This window comes from Poecilia reticulata, chromosome 9 (assembly GCF_904066995.2).
Source record: "Poecilia reticulata chromosome 9, P_reticulata-male-v2, whole genome shotgun sequence".
In the NCBI taxonomy this organism is placed as follows: Eukaryota; Metazoa; Chordata; class Actinopteri; order Cyprinodontiformes; family Poeciliidae; genus Poecilia; species Poecilia reticulata.
In genome coordinates, this window is record NC_088838.1 from 26886921 (window position 1) to 26908500 (window position 21580).

General features: G+C 38.6%; 2 protein-coding genes across 3 annotated transcripts; both read left to right on the plus strand.

Annotated features, from left to right (window-relative positions):
* Positions 1-562: 562 nt before the first annotated feature.
* On the plus strand, positions 563-10138 carry erap1b (endoplasmic reticulum aminopeptidase 1b). Its single transcript, XM_008418041.3, has 19 exons — positions 563-936; positions 1236-1750; positions 1865-2003; positions 2574-2708; positions 2805-2925; positions 3121-3275; positions 3363-3476; positions 3581-3712; positions 4447-4578; positions 4776-4859; positions 5300-5457; positions 5609-5688; positions 5775-5958; positions 6136-6292; positions 7574-7758; positions 7857-8018; positions 8104-8244; positions 8527-8608; positions 8756-10138. Exons 2-19 carry the CDS (start codon positions 1266-1268, stop codon positions 8924-8926), a joined length of 2817 nt encoding a protein of 938 aa, XP_008416263.2. The 5' UTR covers positions 563-936; positions 1236-1265; the 3' UTR covers positions 8927-10138.
* A 257-nt stretch (positions 10139-10395) lies between these two features.
* Positions 10396-17180, plus strand: LOC103469952 (uncharacterized). Of its 2 annotated transcripts, XM_008418040.3 has the most exons (4): positions 10396-12252; positions 14196-14288; positions 14970-15228; positions 15349-17180. In XM_008418040.3, the coding sequence occupies exons 2-4, from the start codon at positions 14263-14265 to the stop codon at positions 15580-15582; spliced, it is 519 nt and encodes a 172-aa protein (XP_008416262.2). In that variant the 5' UTR covers positions 10396-12252; positions 14196-14262; the 3' UTR covers positions 15583-17180. The 2 variants fall into 2 exon arrangements, with proteins under 2 accessions (XP_008416262.2, XP_081466942.1); XM_081610816.1 differs by lacking the exon at positions 10396-12252 and having other exon boundaries at positions 12273-14288.
* Positions 17181-21580: the final 4400 nt, after the last annotated feature.

Here is a 21580-nt window from a genome sequence, read left to right on the forward strand (position 1 = left end):
GATTTTAATAAGACAATCCATGCATTCCTCATAAACCTAATACTCTAGTAACACACTGTAAACATAATACTTGATTTAAATCCACTCGCAAGAGTTGCTTTTTCTTGCTTTTTATTTAGTTTATTATGTATTAATTATTCTGAGATGATAAAATATTGTTTCATGATGTTAATTTTATTATTTTATTATCAACTCTATGGTCTGCAAGTTTTAGAACATTGTACAGCCTGCCATGTCTCCTAAAGTGTCTCCTGTAGCAATAAGTAATGGGCTTGTTTTCTCCTCCTAGAAAAATACTAAATTTGGTGTACTGTCTTATTTAAGAGACTGACTGATTTGGAGTCCTGCTAAATTATATAATGAATTAATACAAGTTTCCTCATTCCACTGAATATCAAGTGTCTTTAGTCATGTTTAGGTTTGCTTGTTTAAATGGTTTTAAGGTGTAAGGTACTTTTTAGTCTGTAGATTTTTTTCTGGCAAGAGAAATTTGCGCCTCTTGACTCCTTTTAAAATTAAGCAATGTCCCCCTCTGGTGGTCGGAGTCATGGTCTGAATTGGTTTAGTCACAGATACGTTGGACTTCCTGGTCCTTTCCCAGCGTGTCCCTGTGAAAATTATGCTCGTGTTTCCTTTGGTACCTTTAGGGACTTTAATGCAATGATTCAGTAAGTTTTCCCCCACATTTATTTACTGTAAATATTTTTATTGGGATAAAACCAGGCGGGGTTTTGTCATGCCCCGCTGCTTCTGGGCTGTGTTGGTTTGAATAAAAGAGATGGGAAAGCATTACATTTAAAACCGAGGATGCTTCTTAGTTTGTGACACGGAACTAACTGCTGACAGCTCTCCACCGTTTCCTGCCCTGCATATAATTCCTCCTCCAGCTTTTGTTTCACTTTCGCTCTTGACAAACTGCGGGGAGAAGGCGAAACGGTAAGGTGGAAGAATGTTACATTTTTAAATTTAATATAGATCAGTATTGGAGCTGTAAGACCATACAGGTTCTTGCTTTATGTGAAATAAATATTCTTCTAGCTGTTTGACGTCTATAAATGAATGAAGGTTTTGGTAAAATCGAAACTGTTGTGCTCATGTCTTCCCTGCTATTGTCCGTGAATGTGCTTGTGTTGCAATTATTTGATTAAACTGCTCAACTGTGGTCATTTACTTTGTGAAATAATTATGAATCTAAACTAAATTCTGCATGTTTGCTCTTTTTAATAATATTCTAGGTGAAAGGATTTCCTGTTGACCTTGTCACCATGTTTCCCCTCCTGCTGGTGCTCTTTGTTTCTATTTATCCCTCATCTGGAGCTCAAATCCCAAATCAAGATCAAGCCAAACAGCTTCCTGTAGCCACCAACGGCGAACCCTTCCCCTGGGACCGCATGAGGCTTCCCGTAACCATCAGCCCCTTGCACTATGACCTGACCATACACCCAAACCTCACCTCCCTGGACTTCACTGGGGTGGTTCGCATCAGTCTGGATGTGAAAGAAGACACCAGCATCGTTGTCCTCCATGCCAAGCAAATGCACATATCCAACGTGGTTCTCCTGGCTGCTGAGGGCGTCAGGCCTCTACGGGTGCTGGAGTATCCTCGATTCCATCAGCTTGCTCTGCTGTCTGAATCAGTTCTGACCAAGGGCAGAAAGTATGAGGTCCAGCTGGAGTTTACTGCAAACTTATCTGACAGCTTTCATGGTTTCTACAAAGGCAGCTACCGTACGAGCAGCGGGGAGGTCCGGTAAGGTCACAAAATATGATCTTCATCCATTACCGACACTTCCAGTTGGCTCTTCTCAATCTTTGAATAAAACTCTGAAATTGAAAATGAAAAGGTTGTCCTTCTGTCTCTCAGGGCCATAGCATCTACGCAGTTTGAGGCGACCTTCGCTCGTGGAGCCTTCCCCTGTTTTGACGAGCCTGCCTTCAAAGCCAACTTCACCATACGGATCATGCGTGAGCCACGCCACATTGCCATTTCCAACATGCCCAAGGTGAGTATGACAAGATAACTGTTCTTTAAAAAAAAAATCTTTAAGAAGTGAAATTTTCTGTTTTCCGTAAGCAACATAGGCAAGAAACAAAATGAAAGACGAGACCAAAATATATGTATTTATTAATTTTGACTATATGCACAATGCAACATGTGGTGGTAAACTATCCCTGCACTTCACACTGAATACACCTTCCCCACTGAGACATGTGACAACATCATACTGGAGGCATGCTTCAGCAGCAACAGTGAAGTTTTTCAGAGTTAACTGGAAGATTGATGGAGTTAAGTGACCGCCTACCCCGAGTCTTGACATTGGGGATGGAGGTCCAGCTATCAGCAGGACGCTAAATCATAACATACAGCCAGAGATATAGTTGAGTTGTTTAGATGTGGATAAGTATTGACTCCAGGTGGCCAAATACAAATGCATGTCACACTTTTTCAGATTTTTACTTATAAAAAATTTATTACTAAGTTAGAAAGGTTGCAAAGAAAATGAATGAAATTTTGTGTCTGCAACATGACTGGCTGTAAAATAAAAGCAGAGATTTTTTTTTTCTATTCGCAGGTTAAAACAGTGGAGTTGCCTGGCGGTTTGCTTGAGGATCACTTCGACACGACCGTAAAGATGAGCACTTACCTGGTGGCCTACATCGTCTCTGACTTCCTGTCTGTGAGCAAAACAACTAAGCATGGAGTTAAGGTGAGACTTCGCTCATGGTGCTGGCCAAGTTGTTTCATGTTTTATTACACTCATAAACAGTGTTTTAATAATTAATTTCACTTTGATTGCCGTCAGATCTCTGTCTATGCCGTACCAGAGAAGATCGATCAGACGGCCTTTGCTTTGGATGCTGCAGTGAAGTTGTTAGACTTCTATGATGATTACTTTGATATCCCATATCCACTCCCCAAACAGGGTTTGTGAAAACACATTGTACATTGTTATTTGGCCTCTGGTGCATGTCAGCTGACTTTAGGATGAATCCGTCTTTAGGATGTATCCATGCTGCCAGGAAGCATCATTATAAATGTTAAAGCTATTTTAGATAGAATTAAGTATCAATTTGTCAGCAGTTCCACATGTGATTCCTGCTTCATGTGGTTCCCTGCAGACCTGGCTGCTATCCCGGACTTCCAGTCAGGCGCAATGGAGAACTGGGGACTGACCACCTACAGAGAGACTGGCCTTCTCTTTGATCCTGACAGGTCCTCTGCCTCCGACAAACTGGGCATCACCAAGGTCATTGCCCATGAGCTTGCTCATCAGGTACTTGCTAACCTTGAGTCTTTTTTAGCTCCTCAAGAGGATACTGGGGAATGAATTCGGTTTTAACTTTTTCACTGATTCATCCAGTGGTTTGGAAACCTGGTGACAATGGAGTGGTGGAATGACTTGTGGCTCAATGAGGGTTTTGCCAAGTTCATGGAGTTCATTTCCCTCGACATCACCTACCCAGAGCTTCATGTGGTGAGATCCCAACTTAGAAAACTAATTGTATCTTTTACCTTCTTCTGTTTCTGTTTCGTCAAGTTTACTTCAAACTAACTTTCTCCATGCTGTCTTTGTCTTAGGATGACTTCTTCTTGGGCAAGTGTTTTGAGGCGATGGAGGTAGACTCTCTGAGCTCGTCTCATCCAGTCTCCACACCAGTGGAAAACCCCACGCAGATCCAGGAGATGTTTGACGACGTGTCTTATGACAAGGTCAGTGGTGTATTCTGAAAGATTTGAGCATTAGATATTGTGGATTGTGATTATACATGGTGCTAGAACTTTATTAATGAAGATCTGGACAGATCAGCTGATTTATTTATTTTTTATTATTGTTTTAACCTAAGAGTTAAGTCTGTTTACGTAACTGTCTAAAATTTTACCCGACCAGTGAATGCTTGAATGAGGTAAGAAGACTCTTTTAAATGGAAACTGTATTTTCAACGATGTGTCAAGACTTGTCAGAGGAAAATAAAGGCTGCAAGAGAAAAAAAAAAAACCTTTCAGAATAAGCAGGTTGAAAGTAGCATTGCAGAGTAACTTTGTTTTATCTTTTTGAGATTCCCACCCTTGTCTGTTATGTTTGTCTTGGCTGATCGTATGATGAAAATCTCAGAGTTCAGGAAAGGATCCACATTCACTAGAATCTACACACTGTTGTTTTTGTAATGCTAACCATGTTAAAACCAAACACAAGATGCTAAAGCCAGTTTAAATTTCAGCTCCATAATAATTTGTCTTTGTTTTAAAAAGTATCAATGACCCTCCATTGTGTTGTCTTCTAAATATTAAAAAACAATCCAAGTATGTCCTAGATGCCACAGAAATATGCCACATAACTTCGGTCGATACATCTCTAATTTAAGGGCACATAAAATAACTTGACATTATCCGCATGGAATGGTTCCATTTTCTTGCTAACTGTGTTTGTGCTCGTATGTTTTCAGGGGGCGTGTATCCTGAACATGCTGCGGGACTTCCTGAGTCCTGAGGCATTTGAGATCGGCATCATCCGATACCTGAAGCGCTACAGCTACCAGAACACCGTGAACAGCCACCTGTGGGAGAGCCTGACTGATGTGAGTTCAAATAAGATCCTGACTGCGTTTAATATCTAAGTAAACTTTGCTACTATATAAATATCACATTAACATTTGGCAATCTGTGCATCAACCAGTGGATGAGTTGAACACTGTAGCATTTTTTGTCTTCTTGCTATTATTTTGATGTTGTCTTTTCTGATGTCTGTTTTTATTCTCTGTTAAATGTCCACCAGATCTGCAGCTCAGATGCTCTGGATGAAGGTCGACTGAAACACACAGAATTCTGCTCTAAACGCAAACTCCAGTCTGGATCCTCTGTGAGTTTTGCTGCTTGATTCTGCAGAGCAACAGAATAAATCCACCATTACTGGTTTTCCTGCTAAAGATGTTCAGAATGCCTCAAACTGATTAATATTTAATTGCAGATGCTTATTCTTATTCTGAAAATTTCGAAAACGTTTACTCTGTCGGGTAACCGTGTTGAGAAAACACCTGGTTTTTCATAATAACTTTCATTCCAGATAGATTTACTTGGCTCTCTCATCAAGTCTTATTTCTCATAATTCCAGTTATTATAAACATTTTAAGTACTGATTTGAATATAGATATAAGAAGTATGCTGTGAAGGGTTTTTATTTATTTTTTTTTAAGCCTTCTTATGTCGCTTCGCAAAAATACTGTGACTGGTAAAGTTACATTAAAGAGTTGAAGTAATTCATCAGGCATCTAAATGTGATATGTGGTCGCCCATGTTTAGAAGTGGTACTCTGATGACGAGCTTGATGTCAAGACTATCATGGACACCTGGACACTGCAGGAGGGCTTCCCACTGGTCACAGTAGAGGTCAAAGGTCGGGAGGTCAGACTCAGTCAGGAGCGTTTCCTGAGGACAGACGATCCCTCGCTCACTGAAGGGTAATAGACATGAAACACATACATATAGATTATGACTGATTGCTGACATTCCAGCTTTAAATCACAGTTTAACACTATTATATTTTATTAAATCCTCAGAGTTCTGGTTCTTTAGTTAATGGTTTGTGTTTTCATTTTCGTTATGCGTCAGATTCCTGTGGCAGATTCCACTAACGTACATGACCAGTGCTTCCAGCACGGTTCATCGTTTCCTTCTCAAGACAAAGACGGGTGAGGTTTAAATTGATACACATCATCCATGTGCAAAGGACTTCACATCAGTTAACCTGTGGCTGTGCTCCTTGCCATGTGCATAGATGTGCTCTACCTGCCAGAGGAAGTGGACTGGGTGAAGTTTAATGTCAACATGAGTGGCTATTACATGGTCCACTATGCTGGTGAGGGTTGGAGCTCCATCATCAAACTGCTGCAGTACAACCACACGGCTCTCTCTGGGAACGACCGGGCCAGCCTCATCCAGAACGTCTTCCAGCTGGTCAGGTCTGTCTCACTCAGTGTGGTGTTGGAATATCTGGGTCTAATCATGCAAATTGGTTATATTTTAATCATGCATACACTTAAGATAAAGAACGTAAACTTATTGATGAAATACAACAAAACAATTGCATATCAGTTCAGTGGGAACGTATAAACCTCGTTCTCCTGTGTGCGTTTCAGTGTTGGGAAGGTGAGGCTGGACACGGCTCTGGATCTGTCCCTTTATCTTTCCAAAGAGTCTCAGATCATGGCTGTGACCCAGGGCTTCGGAGAGCTTGTGCCTCTGTACAAACTGATGGAGAAGAGAGACATGACAGTTCTGGAAAATCAGATGAAGGTAAGACGACTTTCATAATATACCTGGAACCAAACGTATTTTTGTGTTGGCTTGAATAAAAAAACAATTGCATAAAATGTTGAGTTATATCTAAGGACCAGTTTGCACCATGACACTAAAAGTCAGCTCAGAAACCATGTGGTCTTTCTACCAAGAATGCAGTGCACACCCTAAGGTGAATGAGTTTCTCAATGTAAAGGAGCCTGATAGCAGCAGTGATTTGTTATCCATGACATGTGGCCCACTGCACCTGCACAGGTTGATCACCAGAGACTTTGAAGGAGCGGCCACGCTGGCCAGGTCTCTGACACTACTGACATCACTCCAAGTAACCTAATTTTTTGTAAACTAAACGACCCAGTAACTGAAGAAACAACTCACAATTAAACAATAGAGACCTTATACATAGAGATTGGTATGTGCATCACACCCTGTCAAGTAGAATTCCAAGCAAGGGAAATGTAATGTACACACACCTCCAAACTGTGCATACATTCCGGTAACTGGGAGACAGAGGGATTTTTAGTGTTTCTGGCTGCTCATAAAATGTGAAATGTGTCCGTCATTATGTCAAAAAGAAGCTCTGGCATCATATTCACAATGAATAGAGAGAAGAAAAAAATGCAAGGAACATCACATAGGGTTCGTAAAAGGAACATCACATAGGGTTCGTAAAATAACCCTATTTTTAACAAGCTTGTTAAAAATAAATCTATTTTGAATATAGTAACAAAAAAAACAACTTTAGACTTTTGGATTCATAAGCACAGTTCTTCCTGAATGCACCTGTAAAGATGAGAACACAGTGCTGTGGCCATGGTAAAGTTATTGCACAGAATAGCATGCTCAGCTCTGTGCAGCATTAAAAAAGCACAAAGAAAAAATGCATCTGATAGACTGGTGAATATACTGATGGTGTGTTCCCCTAAAGCAAGTCTGAAACTGATGGTCGAGGTGCATAAACCACAAATTTATATTGAGAATTTTTGCAGATTTTGAGGAAAACATCCCAGAGCAGTTAAGGTACTTGTGTTGGTTTCTTAACCAACACAGGCAACTATGGATGTGCTTGGCCATCCGTCGTTTTGGACGGGCTAGAAAGGAGTAGAAAAAAGCAGCAGAAAATCCAGTGTGCTGAATAGCGAATCTGTCACACAAATATTAGGCTTTCTATATTTGCAGTGATCCTGGAGATTATAGGTCAGTCATAATCCGATGTGAACACGGCCTAGCAGACTGCGTGGCACATTGGCATTTCACACTCTGTTTGTTGTGCCTTAGGGTTACATTGTGGATCTTTTCCGGGATCTGATTGATCGTCAAGAGTGGAGTGACTCCGGTTTGGTGTCTGAGCGAGTGCTGAGGAGTTACCTGCTGCTGTTCGCTTGCGTCAGGAATCATCCTCCATGTGTCGCCAAAGCCACCAAGCTCTTTAACCAGTGGAAGGATTCGGATGGCACCATGAGGTCAGGCTTCGGCTTCAGAATAATTAAGGATTTGAAGGGAAAGAATGAACACTACCAAACAATGTTTACGATAGTAAAATCCATCCCTCTTCTCACAGCCTCCCTGTTGACATCACTATGGCTGTGTTTGTGATTGGAGCACGAACACCAGAGGGGTGGGACTTCCTGTTTGAGAAATACCGCACTACTCTGCAGATGTCGGTCAAGAGCCGCATAAAGTCTGCCATGACCGTCACCTATCTGAAGGACAAGCTCAAGTGGTGAGCAGCAGTTAATTTTTGTTAAAGCAAAAGAAGAATTTACTCAGGTATTCTTGAACATCGTTTCCTTGTTTTCCGTCTGAAGGATGATGGAGCAGAGTCTGATAGGAGAGGTGATGAAGACCCAGGACCTCCCAGATGTGGTCGTCTCTGTTGGAAGGAATCCTCATGGTTACAAACTGGCCTGGGACTTTCTCCGAGCCAACTGGCACACAATGATCAAGAAGTCAGAGCACTTTACTCTTCACTACTCAGGATTTTAAATAATAATAATTAAAAAACACAGAAATAAGTAGTTGCCTCTATCATGAGATTAAATTTGTGACAGAATTTTTCTGAATTTGTTTAATTCTTGTACATTTGTATATTTTGTCTCTAAACAGTCATGTTGGTATAAAAAAAATTAATTTTTCTACATTTTTATTAACATTGTTTTTTACTGCTGGTTAATTTAAACCGACCTTCTAAATTTTGACAATGACTACATATATTTGTCCTTCTGAAACAGGTTTGACCTTGGCTCTCACTCTGTATCATACATGTTGCTTGGCGTGACCAACCAATACTCTACCAGGGAGATGCTCCACGAGGTAAATGTTTATTTCAGTTGATTTTTAAGAAGCATAACTATTTACCTTTGTCTGTCAAGGTTTTTTTTTTCTTATTAATGAGAGGGAAGTTTGTATTTTTAGAAATGTGTACTTCCTGTAAGTCCTTCACCTGTTCCTTTCCCTTAGATACGGAGCTTCTTCGACTCGCTGACAGAGGAAACCGGGTCAAAAATGAGGTGCATCCAGCAGACCTACGAGACCATTGAGGATAACATCCGCTGGACTGACACCAACTTTCCTCTGCTAGAGGCCTGGCTGAACAAGCACCAACACAGACCACCTCACGAAGACTTATAGAGCTGTGGAAGTGGTTTTTGTTTGTTTTTACTCCACTGCTCAAGCAGATTCTGGTTTCTCTTTCCAGAGGTGAAACCAGATTTGATTTTTTTTTTAATTAGGATATTTTAGGGAGCTCGGTTGGTTCGTTGGTTCTTCAAACCTCCATCAACAGATCCTGACTGGAGCTTTTCCTTTATCTGGATTTGTGAAGAGTAATCCAGATTAAGGAGTAGACGAAAGGCGCTTTTCTACTGGAAAGTTGTGCACTAACTGGTTCGTGCACAACCAACAGGTTGTGATTGGAGCACGACATGTTTTCATGTCGTTACTGATAACGGTAACGACCTCTAAACATTTGCACTAAAACGCTGACAAAATTCTTTATTTTTGAAAATGTGATTAGTTTAATCAAGTAGACTAAGATAGTTTTTCTTCTTCCTCAAATCATTCAATAACTTAGTTTTAAGCTTTTCTTCAGCACATCTAAAAAATGCACAAGTAGCATTTTATTCCAGACCCACCAAATATAAAGTTCTTTACTTTGAGGAAGAAAAATGTTTCTTAAAACATTCACCATACTTAAGAAAAAACAGTTCATAACTTAACAATTGAAGGTACTTTGCTTTGACTGTCCGGAGCTGTAAACGCCGTGCCTGAATATTTCTTCTCTGTGTTGCCTGAATTGATTTTGAGTGTGTGTTTTGGTGTATAAGTGTGAACTAATGTCAGGTTTTGGGTGGGATTTGTTTTTAATTGCTGTAAAGTTGTGCTTTTGTAAAGTACGTTTGGATTGAAGATGTATTTTTCCAGAGAACTGTGACAACATGTTGTAAGAAATGCACTGTTCAACAAATCCTTTATTATTGTAAAGTATTTTACTAGCAGATAGTTTTCACTAGCAGCCCAACACAAAAGAGAAGTGAAAAGGATGAAGATTGTATATGATTCTTTAGGAGAGACTAAAATTACGTCGTTTTTTTTATTGCGTATCAGTAAACAGAATGGGGGAAAATAAATGAGTTTGAGGTTTTTTTTTTTTAAAGTGGGAATAGGTGAAGATCCTCTTGGCTGTAGTTGTCAAATATGTTGTCGACATGCTCTCATTTACGAGAACGACTGAAGTTCATGTCACTTCAGCTTTATAATATTCTTATTTTGTTTTGTCTGGTGGAGAAAATGTTTATTGAAAGAAATATGGGAAAAATAAAGTTTGTTTTATCTTCGGCTGTCCTTTGCGCTGTCCTCCTCTATTCATTTCAATTTCGTTTACAAATATTCATTATGACTTAAGTCTGGACTTTGATTATGCCAATCAAACACAAATATGGTTTGATGTAAACTGTTTTATTGCCGTGTTGTATACTTGAAGATGAGCCTCTGTCTGAGCATCAAGTCCCTCTTCGCCTCTGTTTCTCCATGAATGTAGCATCATCCATCTTCCAATCGTCTGTCACTGCTAAAGGGATTCATTTGAACTTATTTCAAAAAAATTTATTCAAGCCAGATTTATGAAAAGAATGATTTTCTTCCAATATGTTCTCTGATGTGAACTGTGTGTCTCTCCCCACAGAGCTACCATGACCCTTAAATCTGTGGCATTTCCTTGACAGGCCAACCTCTCAATACTTGACCTGTCTACTTTGGTTGGTAGTCATATCTTAGTAGGTTTGCAGCTGTGGCACAATCTTTTAATTGTTTAGATAGTAAGGCATATTGTTTTACAACCTGATCTCATCTTAAATTTCTCTAAAAAAAAATTGAAAGCCGTGCATCTTTTTCCTTTCTCTCCTCAGCCATGTCCTCACTTAGTTTTCCACATAAAACCACAATAAAAAGTACATTGAACGTACGGCACAGTAACTATGGAGACGGCTCAGCCTTTCCTGAACTATTTTATCTAATTGGAAGCCATGAACCATGATTAACCTGCAGCCGAAGAGCAAAGAGCTCTTTTATTATTAGTAATTACTTAAACTTTGTATGCTCTCTTCCAGACAGTTACATGGATGGAACCTTTGTATCCTTGCACTTCTCTAAACAGCAAGCAGGAGTTTTTTGAGTTTTTTTTTTCCCTCACTGTGAGACAGTTTACTGGTCTGTGAGGTCAATCTTTAAACTTTACAGCTTTCTTTTTTATGCCAGTCACTTGTTCACATTCGCGCTCTTCACTGCTGTTTTGATTTGCTTTTCTTTCGGACTGCTGCTCTCATCATAATGATTTAATGTCCTCTGCAGCTCAGAGAAGAACAAACAGACACGGGGGAAAGATGATGTCATTCCTGTCACTGCTGGGTGTGCTGGGCTCATGCAAATCAATGTACTTCTATGTAAAGAAGGAAAGAATGAATTCATGAATTACTGAAGATGCCCTGTGACCTTAAATAGACCATTTCTACTTTAAAAATATTCCAGTGTGCAAAAGTGAGAAGGGCAAAATTTCACCACAGCAATATAAAACTCTCGTTTTCTGCTACTCTGCAAAGACTTGGCAACAGTTTGTTGAATGGCAGAGCCACTTTAGGTAGGAGGATAATTACTTCAGATGAATTTGGATTTGGATTCTTACTTTACAATAATAAATAACATAATTTATTTATTATTGTTTTTTATTATCAAACTTTAATTTGCTCAAGTTGCTGTCATCTGTGCATTTAAAGAAAGTCTAAATTTCAGGCTCTTTTTATAGCTTTGTACATCAGGCTTATTTTAACCGAGTTTAGCATCAGTGTGATTTCCATAAGTAACTCAAACTTTGTCCGCTTTTTGAAGGTCGTAGTTTGCTGTGAGAGATACAGAATGAAACAGCTGTGTCTTTGCGGGTCATATAATGACCTTTTGTGAACACTGAGGGAACATGAAATGTTGGCGCTCAGGACTCAAACCGCGTGGCGGGAAGCTAACTTATCCTGAACTCTTTCTAAACTACTTTAGTTATCAGTTTGGAAAAGCTCGGCTGTTCCTTTAAATTTCATAACACTGCCATAAATTCTCACAAGGATCCATTTGTCACAGAGTAATAAAACACAACGTTAGTCTCACAGAGATCACACATAACGTGTGTATGTTTTACATAGTAACCTATATTTAGGCCTTTGGTGAGGCTTTTGGTGGTCGACGAGCTAAGGAGAGGGATTTCTGAATGCATTTTAGTGGCAGATAAACATTGTGGGCTTTGCCTTTGCTCCCATGCATGAGCACACACACACACACGCACACACACACACACACACACACACATGCACGCACACTAACCCCTGGTCAGCACACCTACAATAAAAACTGCACTCTGCTCCAGTCATTTTGTCCTTTCAGCTCCACACCTGGGAAAGACACATCACATAAAGGTAAGAGTCTGAGCCTCACCTTTTTTGCCACTTTTTTAAACTCAAAATGTCTTTCATAACAAGAATTTGATTGAATTTAATCTGAGCTGTTGTCAAATGGACCGCAGCGTAGAAGTCTGTTTGTTTAGTGAGTATTTACTGACTTTGCTGCGGTTTCTATGTGATCAATGATCCGACGCTGGGAGTTTTGACCTCACCTATTCTTTATGTGATTTTTTTTTTCCTGTTTCGTATGCCCACTTTTGTTAAACGCAGTCTCGGTTTGTTAACATTTAGTTTTTCTCAACACTTAATAACTTGTAGAAACCAGTGAAAAGAAGTTTTACTTAGTGTTTTTTTTTTCTCTGCCATTTTTTGAAGTTGTCAAGAAAACTAAAGTTTAGTCAAAATCTGACATAATCACAAAGTTAACCTACAGAGCTGATAAAATCTAATTTGAAAACAAGGTATTTTTATTGACTAAAAAAGACCTTTATGTTACACATTTTAACTAAAATCAGGATGTATTTCTTTGTAAAGCCAGCAGTTCCTCACAAAGGTCTTCATTAGCTTTTTCTCGGTTGTCACATCTCACCTCCTACAAATGAATGAGATTTTTTGTTACAGGCTCACTCAAGATGATGCATAGTGAAGTGGAGCGAAAATATATTTTTTAAAAATAGTAAAAATCGTGGTAGTGTACATTTGTATTCAGCTGCCCACAGTAAAATAAAACTGTAGCAGCCCTATTTTGGATTTACTGTATGTTTCTACCAGCTTTGCACATCCAGACATCTAGAGATTGAAATTTCTATCCATTTTGCAATCAGAAAGGTCAGTCAGCACTGATATGGAGGGCGTCTGTAAACATAAATTTTTTAGTATTGGCAAAAAAGCTCAATCAGATGTGGGTTTAATGCTCTGGAAGGTTAACCTCATCTGCAGGATTGTCCTGTTTTTAGTTTAGAGTGGTGTAAGAAAAAATAAATTAGTTTTGATTTCATTTGACCTGGGCACCTCCTTCTGTATCTTCACTACATGGTTAATTGGAAAACTGATAAAATCATTAATGGAAGCAAGCATTGCTGTTCTTGCCACTCTTTCTTAAAGGCCAAAGTTTTTGAGTTCCTGTCAGCAGACTGTCCCATCAGATCTCTGCAGATCTTTCAAAGTTACTTTAGCTCTCCTTGTCTCCCCTGTCAGATTACATGGATGGCCCTTTTAGTTCTCTGTGATATAACATTTTGGGATGTAGTTCTACAAACTAATGATGATAAAGTTTTTTCCCTGATTGCTCTCTAAAAGAAAAACTGAGACAGAACAACCATATTTATACTGAGATTAAACCACTCAGAGATAGGCTCGATTTGTGAGGGGAATGAGTACAAATAAATGAATACAATAATTTAAAAAACAAAGTAGACTTTTCAACTTTGCCTCAAAAATTGGTTGAAATGATTTTAGTATTCAAAGATTGTTTATTTTGTATCAGAGTACCATCTAAGCAGAGGTTCTGCCAAATGTAAATTGTTGTGCGATAGTTTCGATTCTGTTTCCTGACATAACCTGACCTCCTTTCAAGTTATTATGTTAGTTTTCTCAGTGCAGACATGGAACATTCTGGAATACAGTGATGATAAACTTTTATCATCACTGTATTTTATTGAATAACTGTTAACAGTTTGCAGTCACCACGGGGCAGGCTGTTTCTGGGAAGAAATTAGTCTCCGTACGTCTGCCATATCTTTTCGTACAGTATTGACAGGCAATAAAACCCTCTTGCATTAGTGTGTCGAGGACAAAACATTTATGGGTTTGTGGGTACAAAGTGTGTTTTTTTTATTGGTCTTGGCGAAAGATGAAGATCTGCTTTGTATAGAAATCTGTGGCTGCTTGTAAGTGTTATGAAATCACTTCATTATGTCATTTGCAATAAAATGAATTAAATCATATTTGCTCTTTAGGTTCATTCTGTTGTTCGTGGCTCCATTTCCACTCTGATCCATCCTGTGAGATCCTCCCACCCACAGAATGTTCAACTCCTTTCCTTATCTAGAGTAAGAATCACCTCCATTCATCTCAACTTTGGGTTGTTTGTACAAAAAAGCAGGCATTGTTTGCATAAATGTCAGAATAATCATAGGCTATTAAAGACTTATTTGAGCCACTCTTTTTTTTAAGGAGCTGAAACATTGTGCAGCAAAGAACTGCAATGAATATCAGAGAACATATTCGTCCTTCTCTCCCTTCACTGCAATTGATGATTGTTATCATCATTTGCAAATATGAGCTATACTAAATATCTATAAACACTTCTGAGCCTTTTTTCTCTCAGTTTTATTTGAGTTGTTAAAATATCCAGGTGTTTTTGGACCTGTGGGGTAAATAGAAAAGCAGTTGCTGTCGTCTTGGAGACACAGACACATATTGGACTTGTTACACTGCCAGAAAGCGTTCATTTGGGACAGTGTGCAGTGTGTGTGTTTCCCTTTCACAGTACTTCACTGTTCCTTGCGAAAGCATCCATATGAACTACAGTAAGCAATATCTTCAGGATTCTGTAGCTTCTTCTCCAGAAACCTGTTCAGCAGAAAAAAAAACAAAAAAACAAGTAGCCTCGGTTCAAATACAAACATGGGGGGAGAAGAGAGGAAAGAGAGTTTGATATCTGTTATCAAAATATTTCCCCAGTCATACTCTTTTGTTTCTTTTGCTCGCTTCTTCGTCTTTCTCTAAAGGGTCTTCCTGGGCTTCCTGGGCTTTGGTCTCTGCATCCTGTTTTGCACCAGCTTCTGCAGATCGTGCGCCCGTTTGAGAGAGGAGCAGATAGAGAGGGAAGCACAACTTGACAGGGAGCAGAGGAGCCAGATGCGCTCCATATACTTCATCCCCTTCCCTCGAAATAACTCGCGGCGGGACAGTGATGAGAGCGACGAGCTCACTCCACCAAGATACAGTACCACCATCCGCTATGAGCCCCCGCCATCTTATAATGAGGTGATTCTAACAATGCATAACTTAACGACATATTTTAACTACAAATGCCAACTTTATTTGATTCGTTTCCAGATTGAATTATTTGTAATTCTCTGGTTTTTTTTATTTTTGTTGTTTCAGTTGGGATTTAAACCAGATGATCTCCCACCTCCTTACACAGAACTACACATTCCAGACTTTTTAATCACACAACCACCAACTCATACAACCGTGGATATGGGCGATATTGGCAACAGCCCAGGGCAGCATCTTGTGGGTGAGCGGCTCGGGCGTCCCCTGCCCCCACCAGCCCCGCCACTCCCAAGTAATCCCGTTTCTTCTCCCTCCCATCCCGCTCCCAACCGGAGGATCTGAACGTCAATAGGTCCTCAGTGCCAAACACCCGCCAACCCCCCAGTCAACAATCTCACTGGGGGGTAGGGGGGTTGGGGGAGTGCGCTGGTAGGGTGGTTCGCCCAGGGTGCCGAACAGACTAGGACCGCCTCTGCATGTTTAGAGTAAGGCAGAAGCGTCACCCTGATGATCATGGACAACCCTGTGCTGCCTTCCTACAGTTCAAAATGTTTCCGTTTTTGTTTTTCTATTTTATTTTTGTGTCATTTGCTCATTATGCTTTCAGTTTACCTTATTATTTTAAATTTATTTAATAAAGTAACAGCCCAGCGCTCTGTAGGAAAATTAAACATTATAAGTATTGATGGAGTTCATAATCTTTTCAAGACTTTGTTTCAGTTTGAGCTCAACATTATGGGCTAAAGAGTGTTTCTTCCTGCAACCAAAGGCATGTTTTCCCAAACTGACACCCTTCTTGTTGGCACTGGGATATTTTAATAATAGAGAATGAACAAAAATATTTTTTTTTTCAGTTTGCTTGTATGTAGCAAAGACACTGTGATAAACTAAAGATTATGTCAGCTGGTTGTCATGAGTGAAATATTCATCCATCTGGTTCAATTCACAAATATGTGCACAGATCATTTAAGCTGCATTTTTTGGCATTGAAATTTAATTTTATCTTGGTGGTAAGAAAGTGCAGCTTCAAAAGGAGATACAGTGCCTTGCAGAAAAATCTTCAACTTCTACCCAACAGATGAATGGATGGATGGATCAACACAAAGTGGTGCACAATGGGAGTGGGCGCATGGCTTATGAAGTATGTGACAAATAAGATTTTAAAATGGGTGTTGTGTATTTCTATTCAGTCAAGCTGAGATGACTCTTTGCAGAACCATCTTTTGCTAAAATTACAGCAGCCGGTCTTTCTGATTTCCAGCTTGGCATATCTGAAGACATTTTTGCCCATATGTCTTTGGATACTCGGTAAATCTCAGTCAAACTAGATGTAGACGGTCCATTCTGACTAATTACAAATATCAATGTCCAAGTTTTTCCACATATTTTCTATTAAATTTAGGTTGTGGACTTTGATTGGACCATTCAGCCTCTATATTAATAAAATCCCACACGTATAAAATGTAACTACATATTAAGGGGATTTTTATCTCAAAAAGGGGCGGTGCATGCCGTTGCTACTTGTAAAACAAAAATGTAAGGAATTGTTGTTCTTTATAATTCTTACTTAGGAACAACTTTATCCTGGTCTGTCATGTACAGTCCCAATACGATGTTAAAGTTTGTAGTTTAAGCTTAAGAAAATGTGAAAAAGTAAAACAAGCTGTTTCTGTGTTTAAGTTCTTTACATATTGCTTTAAGAATTGTACGGCAAAACTTAAAACGTGGCACGGGATAAAAACATAAGTAATATTTATTGTAGCTGGTCTACTTAAATCCTCTGATGCACAGGAGGACAGATTTTTGTCTATTATAAAAAATATTTCCATAAGATAACTGCTGCAAATCCTTCAATATTTCCGAGGTCTTTTTTCTATGTGAATAAATGTTAATCATGATGTTGCCATGTAAATTCCTCAAAATACAATGTTGTAAATACATACACATCTTTATTTTGCTTTTGTACAATGAAATACATGTTGATATGTTTTGTACGTGCAGCTTTTGTTTTACTCAGAAAAACTGCTTGTGTTTTGGAAGGTGAGTAATGTTACCTGGAGCTCCACCAGAACCAGAACATATTGTGTGACTCAAATTCGAAAGAACTTCTTAATTTCTTTTCTGGTTACCAGAAAAGGTCAGTAGTTTTGTTTTTTGTTTTTAAGCTCTGAAATGTTAAAGGGTTTTGGACTGCAGCATAGGGTGTCTAATCACTTTTAAGCACATTTGTTGTTATTTTAAAGAAATTGTCATAATTTGGCCATTTCCTAAAATGTTCAGGCAAAAAAAAAAGAGTTTAAAAAAACATGAGTGTAACTGAACTTCTCTTTCCACATGTCAAGATTTCTACATACACAAAACGTGGAAGTTGAGGTTGTTTGGTTCAAAGTGGACACCAGATGGCAGTACATGCACATACAAACCAATTTTTATTGAATCACATCATTGACAGCAAAAAGAAAAAAGTTTAAAATTCTCTCTTTGTTAAACTCATCAGCTTTCTAAAAACACATTTCAGGCAGCTCTCTATTTCATACCTGCCTTTCTAAACAATCCTCATTTTGAAATCTGTCACTATGTGACGATCTTATCTCCTGATAGGTCGGCGCAGACCTCTGTAAGATAAGGATAAATTTAGCTTTTGCATTTAAATTGTTCTTGTGGCTGCTGTGAGTCACGCTCTGCACAGGGAACATGATCCTAGCAGGAACACGTGATCGGACCAAACCCGGCCTTGTATGGACATTTGGTTCCGTACTATTAAGTGTTTATTGCTGAAATGTGTCAGAGGTTATCAGGAGGAAAATGTGATTCAGAAAGGTGATTGTATGGAAGCTGTTGCAGCAACTTGGTTGAAAATGGCATTAAACTTATATCATCTGACTTGTAAATTGCATTTTATATTTTGATTTTGTAATCTGCTTGAATAACGGGGTTTGGAAGTTCAAATAAACCACTCAAATGAACCATATACAATAATCTGTATAGTACATTAGCAGATCGAATGAGCTAAAGAGGAGAATTTTATCTGCAGCACCCTCCACATTTATTGGGATCCCTGGGAAAGATGTATAAAAGTCCAGCAGGAGAACTGATGTAGGAGTAATGAAAAGTAAAAAAGTGAACAGCAGGAGAGGAAGATGGTTTAGTTTTTGGCAGCACTGTCTCAGCCAATGCCAAACAAAACACCACAGTAGATGTAGCTACTATGGAGTAAAAACAAAAAATTACAGAAAACAAAATGTTGCAAATTTGAGAGTAGTGGAAGGGGAAAGTAGAAGGGTGAGGAAAAGTAATAATTTCATTCTCTAGTAGCCTAAGCCCAGCGGCATAGAGGCAGCCCAGGATAAGCTAAACCCTCACAAAGAGGCATGAGAGAAGCAGAGCATTGCATCAGGCCTTTCACTCCACCTCCCTCTCCTCCCCACCAACTACCAGGCAAACATTCCTCTGTTTTTAACTATGAGCTTTATTAGAAAGGAATGTTTTAAGGTGGATTTTAAAAATGTAAAAATGTCTCCACAGGAGAGGAGCCTGATAACTGCAAGGCCCATGGTATGGAAACAAGATCCTAAAGTTTGCCTTCTTCCAGATTTCTTTCTTTCTTTCTTTCTTTCTTTCTTTCTTTCTTTCTTTCTTTCTTTCTTTCTTTCTTTCTTTCTTTCTTTCTTTCTTTCTTTCTTTCTTTCTTTCTTTCTTTCTTTCTTTCTTTCTTTCTTTCTTTCTTTCTTTCTTTCTTTCTTTCTTCTTTCTTTCTTTCTTTCTTTCTTTCTTTCTTTCTTTCTTTCTTTCTTTCTTTCTTTCTTTCTTTCTTTCTTTCTTTCTTTCTATTTTTTTTTAGCTCTTTTTAGATATAAGAACACAAGACAACTGTTAATATGGAGACATCATCATAATTTTCTTTTTGTGGGGCCTTAAGTTACAGAGAATATTTTTTACAAAATGTATCTCCCACTTCATTCTGATACTCTTACCTGTGCTCCTTTCAGTTCCATTTCTCTCTATCTTTGTTTCTCCTTACACTCTTAATTTGTTAGTTTTATTTATAACCCCATTTTAGAGTAAATCAGCCTGTATTGATTTAACCAATTAAACCTTGTAACACTATTTGGAGCAGCTTGCTGTAAGGTTGGGTAACTGACTGGTTTTAAATGGATGGCAAAAAAAAAGAAAAGAAAAAGAAAAATTTGAATTAAGAAAAAGTGCAATATATTCAAAAACCTTGAAATTTTTAAAATTTTGTCACATTCCAAACACAAACTTTATTTTATGAGATAGATAGAGGAGGCATAGGTTAAAAATGTTTTACAATTAAGGTGTGCGTGTGTATTAACCCCCTCAGAGGTTCGCTACAAAATATTAGTGAGCAAACAGAATCATGAAGACCAAAGTACAGCAGAAAGTTTAGGAACGGCTGCGAAGAAGTCTAAAGCAGAAGTTATTTATTAAAACAAAAAATAGATTTTCAGTTACATAAACTGACAGACCAGGAGAGGAGAGTCAGTTAAACAAATAAAGAGGCCAAAGGAAACTCTGGAGGTTCTGCAGGGATCCACAGCTCAGGTGGGAGAACAACCGGCCCAAATAACAAGATATTTCACTTGTTGAAATAAATCTAAGACGTTACATGCAGTTTGCCACACATCCTGTAGGAGGCACTGCAAACACGTGGAAGAAAGGCAAACTTCAGATTTTATTTGTAAAACATTCAGAACATCTGGCATGGTTTTCCTTCAGCTTTGTGTATATACATAACAATTACATTTTCCCAAGTTTGTGGTTTTAAAGTCACAAAACCTGAAAACAATCAAGCTGTTCAACATTGGACATTAAAAATGATGCAATGGTGTAGAGTTAACATTTTAGGAACACACGCGTCAAAAACAAAGTCTGAAGTTAGTTTCTTCTTTAAGGTAGAGAAGTCCTGCTGAGTCCCTAACATATTCTCACTCAGATGGTCTGAACTTCACATGCTGGATCCTGGAACTGATTTAGAGGCAGAACTAAGCCTGAGGCCGAGTGGACAAGCAGAAGACAGGACAATATGAAAAGGAATGAACGGGATTTGTCTGTGTACGGCGTGTGCAGTTATAGAGAGGAAGAGGTCAAGAGAGTTTCTGAAAATATTCAGGGAGTATTTTGTTTAAGTGTGTTTATCTGTACTTTGAGAACTTTATCCATGGTTAGTGATATTAATACCTGGTTTTACTCCAGAAGATGATGTGCTCAGCGAGTCTTTCACTGCTCCGTGATATTTGTCTGGCTCGTATCACCAAAGAGCTGTGACTCTTTACACATGCATGCAGCGCTGTGTGTGGATGGCTACTGTGCCACTAATAAAAAAATATATAAACACTAAAATAATGAGCTGTGGGAGTGGATTGGATTCATATTGTCTTGATATTATTAAACTTCCTTGTTGATGATAAAATATTGAGTAATGGTTGGCGCTTTACAATAGACACAGTATATTTGCACCATATTTAAATTAATATTTCCAAGACCAACACTATGCAAGCTGCAAGTAAAGGAATAAATAACACAGAAAAGCAATGATAAGTGATATATTGCTACTCATTAGTGAGTGCTAAGCTGTGTTTTTACTGCTCTTAAATAAAAAAATATATAAATTTATGATATTATTTAAAAGTATGCACAACTTCATGCAACTCCATGATGTAAAATGTCAATGAAATACATTGAAAGTTGAGTTTTTAACATGACAAAAGGTGAAAAGGTCCAAGGAGTTTGATTGGTTATGAAAGGATGTTTAAAGATCCCAGTTTATAATGGTGGCTTTGTCCCAGGATGTGTGTCTGATTGATGTGACAGAGGAGGTCACCATGGATGGGTGTTACTTGGCAGACAACATTCCTTCTCTTTAAATTAATGACTTTTAACCTTATGACGGCTTCAGTGCACATTCTATCACAAGCAATCAGGCAGGTTGGTGCCTACCGTCTGCCAGAGCCATCCAGTTATTTGTAGAAAGTGTTTTAAATGTCCTCTAAAATGCTGAAAGGTTTCTGATATGACAGCAGCCATATCACTTATGCATAAATAAAAAGATAAATCACTCAACATCGGCCCTGATCATATGTTTTATGATCTGTCCACTGATGAACAAGACAAGATTCACGCAAATTTCTGAACTAGAGCTCTCACTCGTGACATGTTTGTATCATAATTTTGTAAATTACCATCACAAATGATCATAAACAGTTAAGTTTTAGAAGTGCATTAAACTTTTATTGCTATAGCACCTTGTATTTAATGGTTGTTAAAGCCTTTCGTTGTGCTTCTCTTGTGTTTTAGCTGTTTGATTTCTTGGCATTTAACC

Excerpts from the sequence above, each read along its gene's own strand:
- erap1b (XM_008418041.3), top strand. The coding sequence starts at position 1,266 with ATGTTTCCCCTCCTGCTGGTGCTCTTTGTTTCTATTTATCCCTCATCT. Across the intron at positions 2,709-2,804 it reads CAACTAAGCATGGAGTTAAG|ATCTCTGTCTATGCCGTACC; the intron begins GTGAGACTTCGC and ends GATTGCCGTCAG. Across the intron at positions 4,860-5,299 it reads AACTCCAGTCTGGATCCTCT|AAGTGGTACTCTGATGACGA; the intron begins GTGAGTTTTGCT and ends GCCCATGTTTAG.
- LOC103469952 (XM_008418040.3), top strand. The coding sequence starts at position 14,263 with ATGTTCAACTCCTTTCCTTATCTAGA. Across the intron at positions 14,289-14,969 it reads AACTCCTTTCCTTATCTAGA|GGTCTTCCTGGGCTTCCTGG; the intron begins GTAAGAATCACC and ends CTTTCTCTAAAG. Across the intron at positions 15,229-15,348 it reads CCCCGCCATCTTATAATGAG|TTGGGATTTAAACCAGATGA; the intron begins GTGATTCTAACA and ends TTGTTGTTTCAG.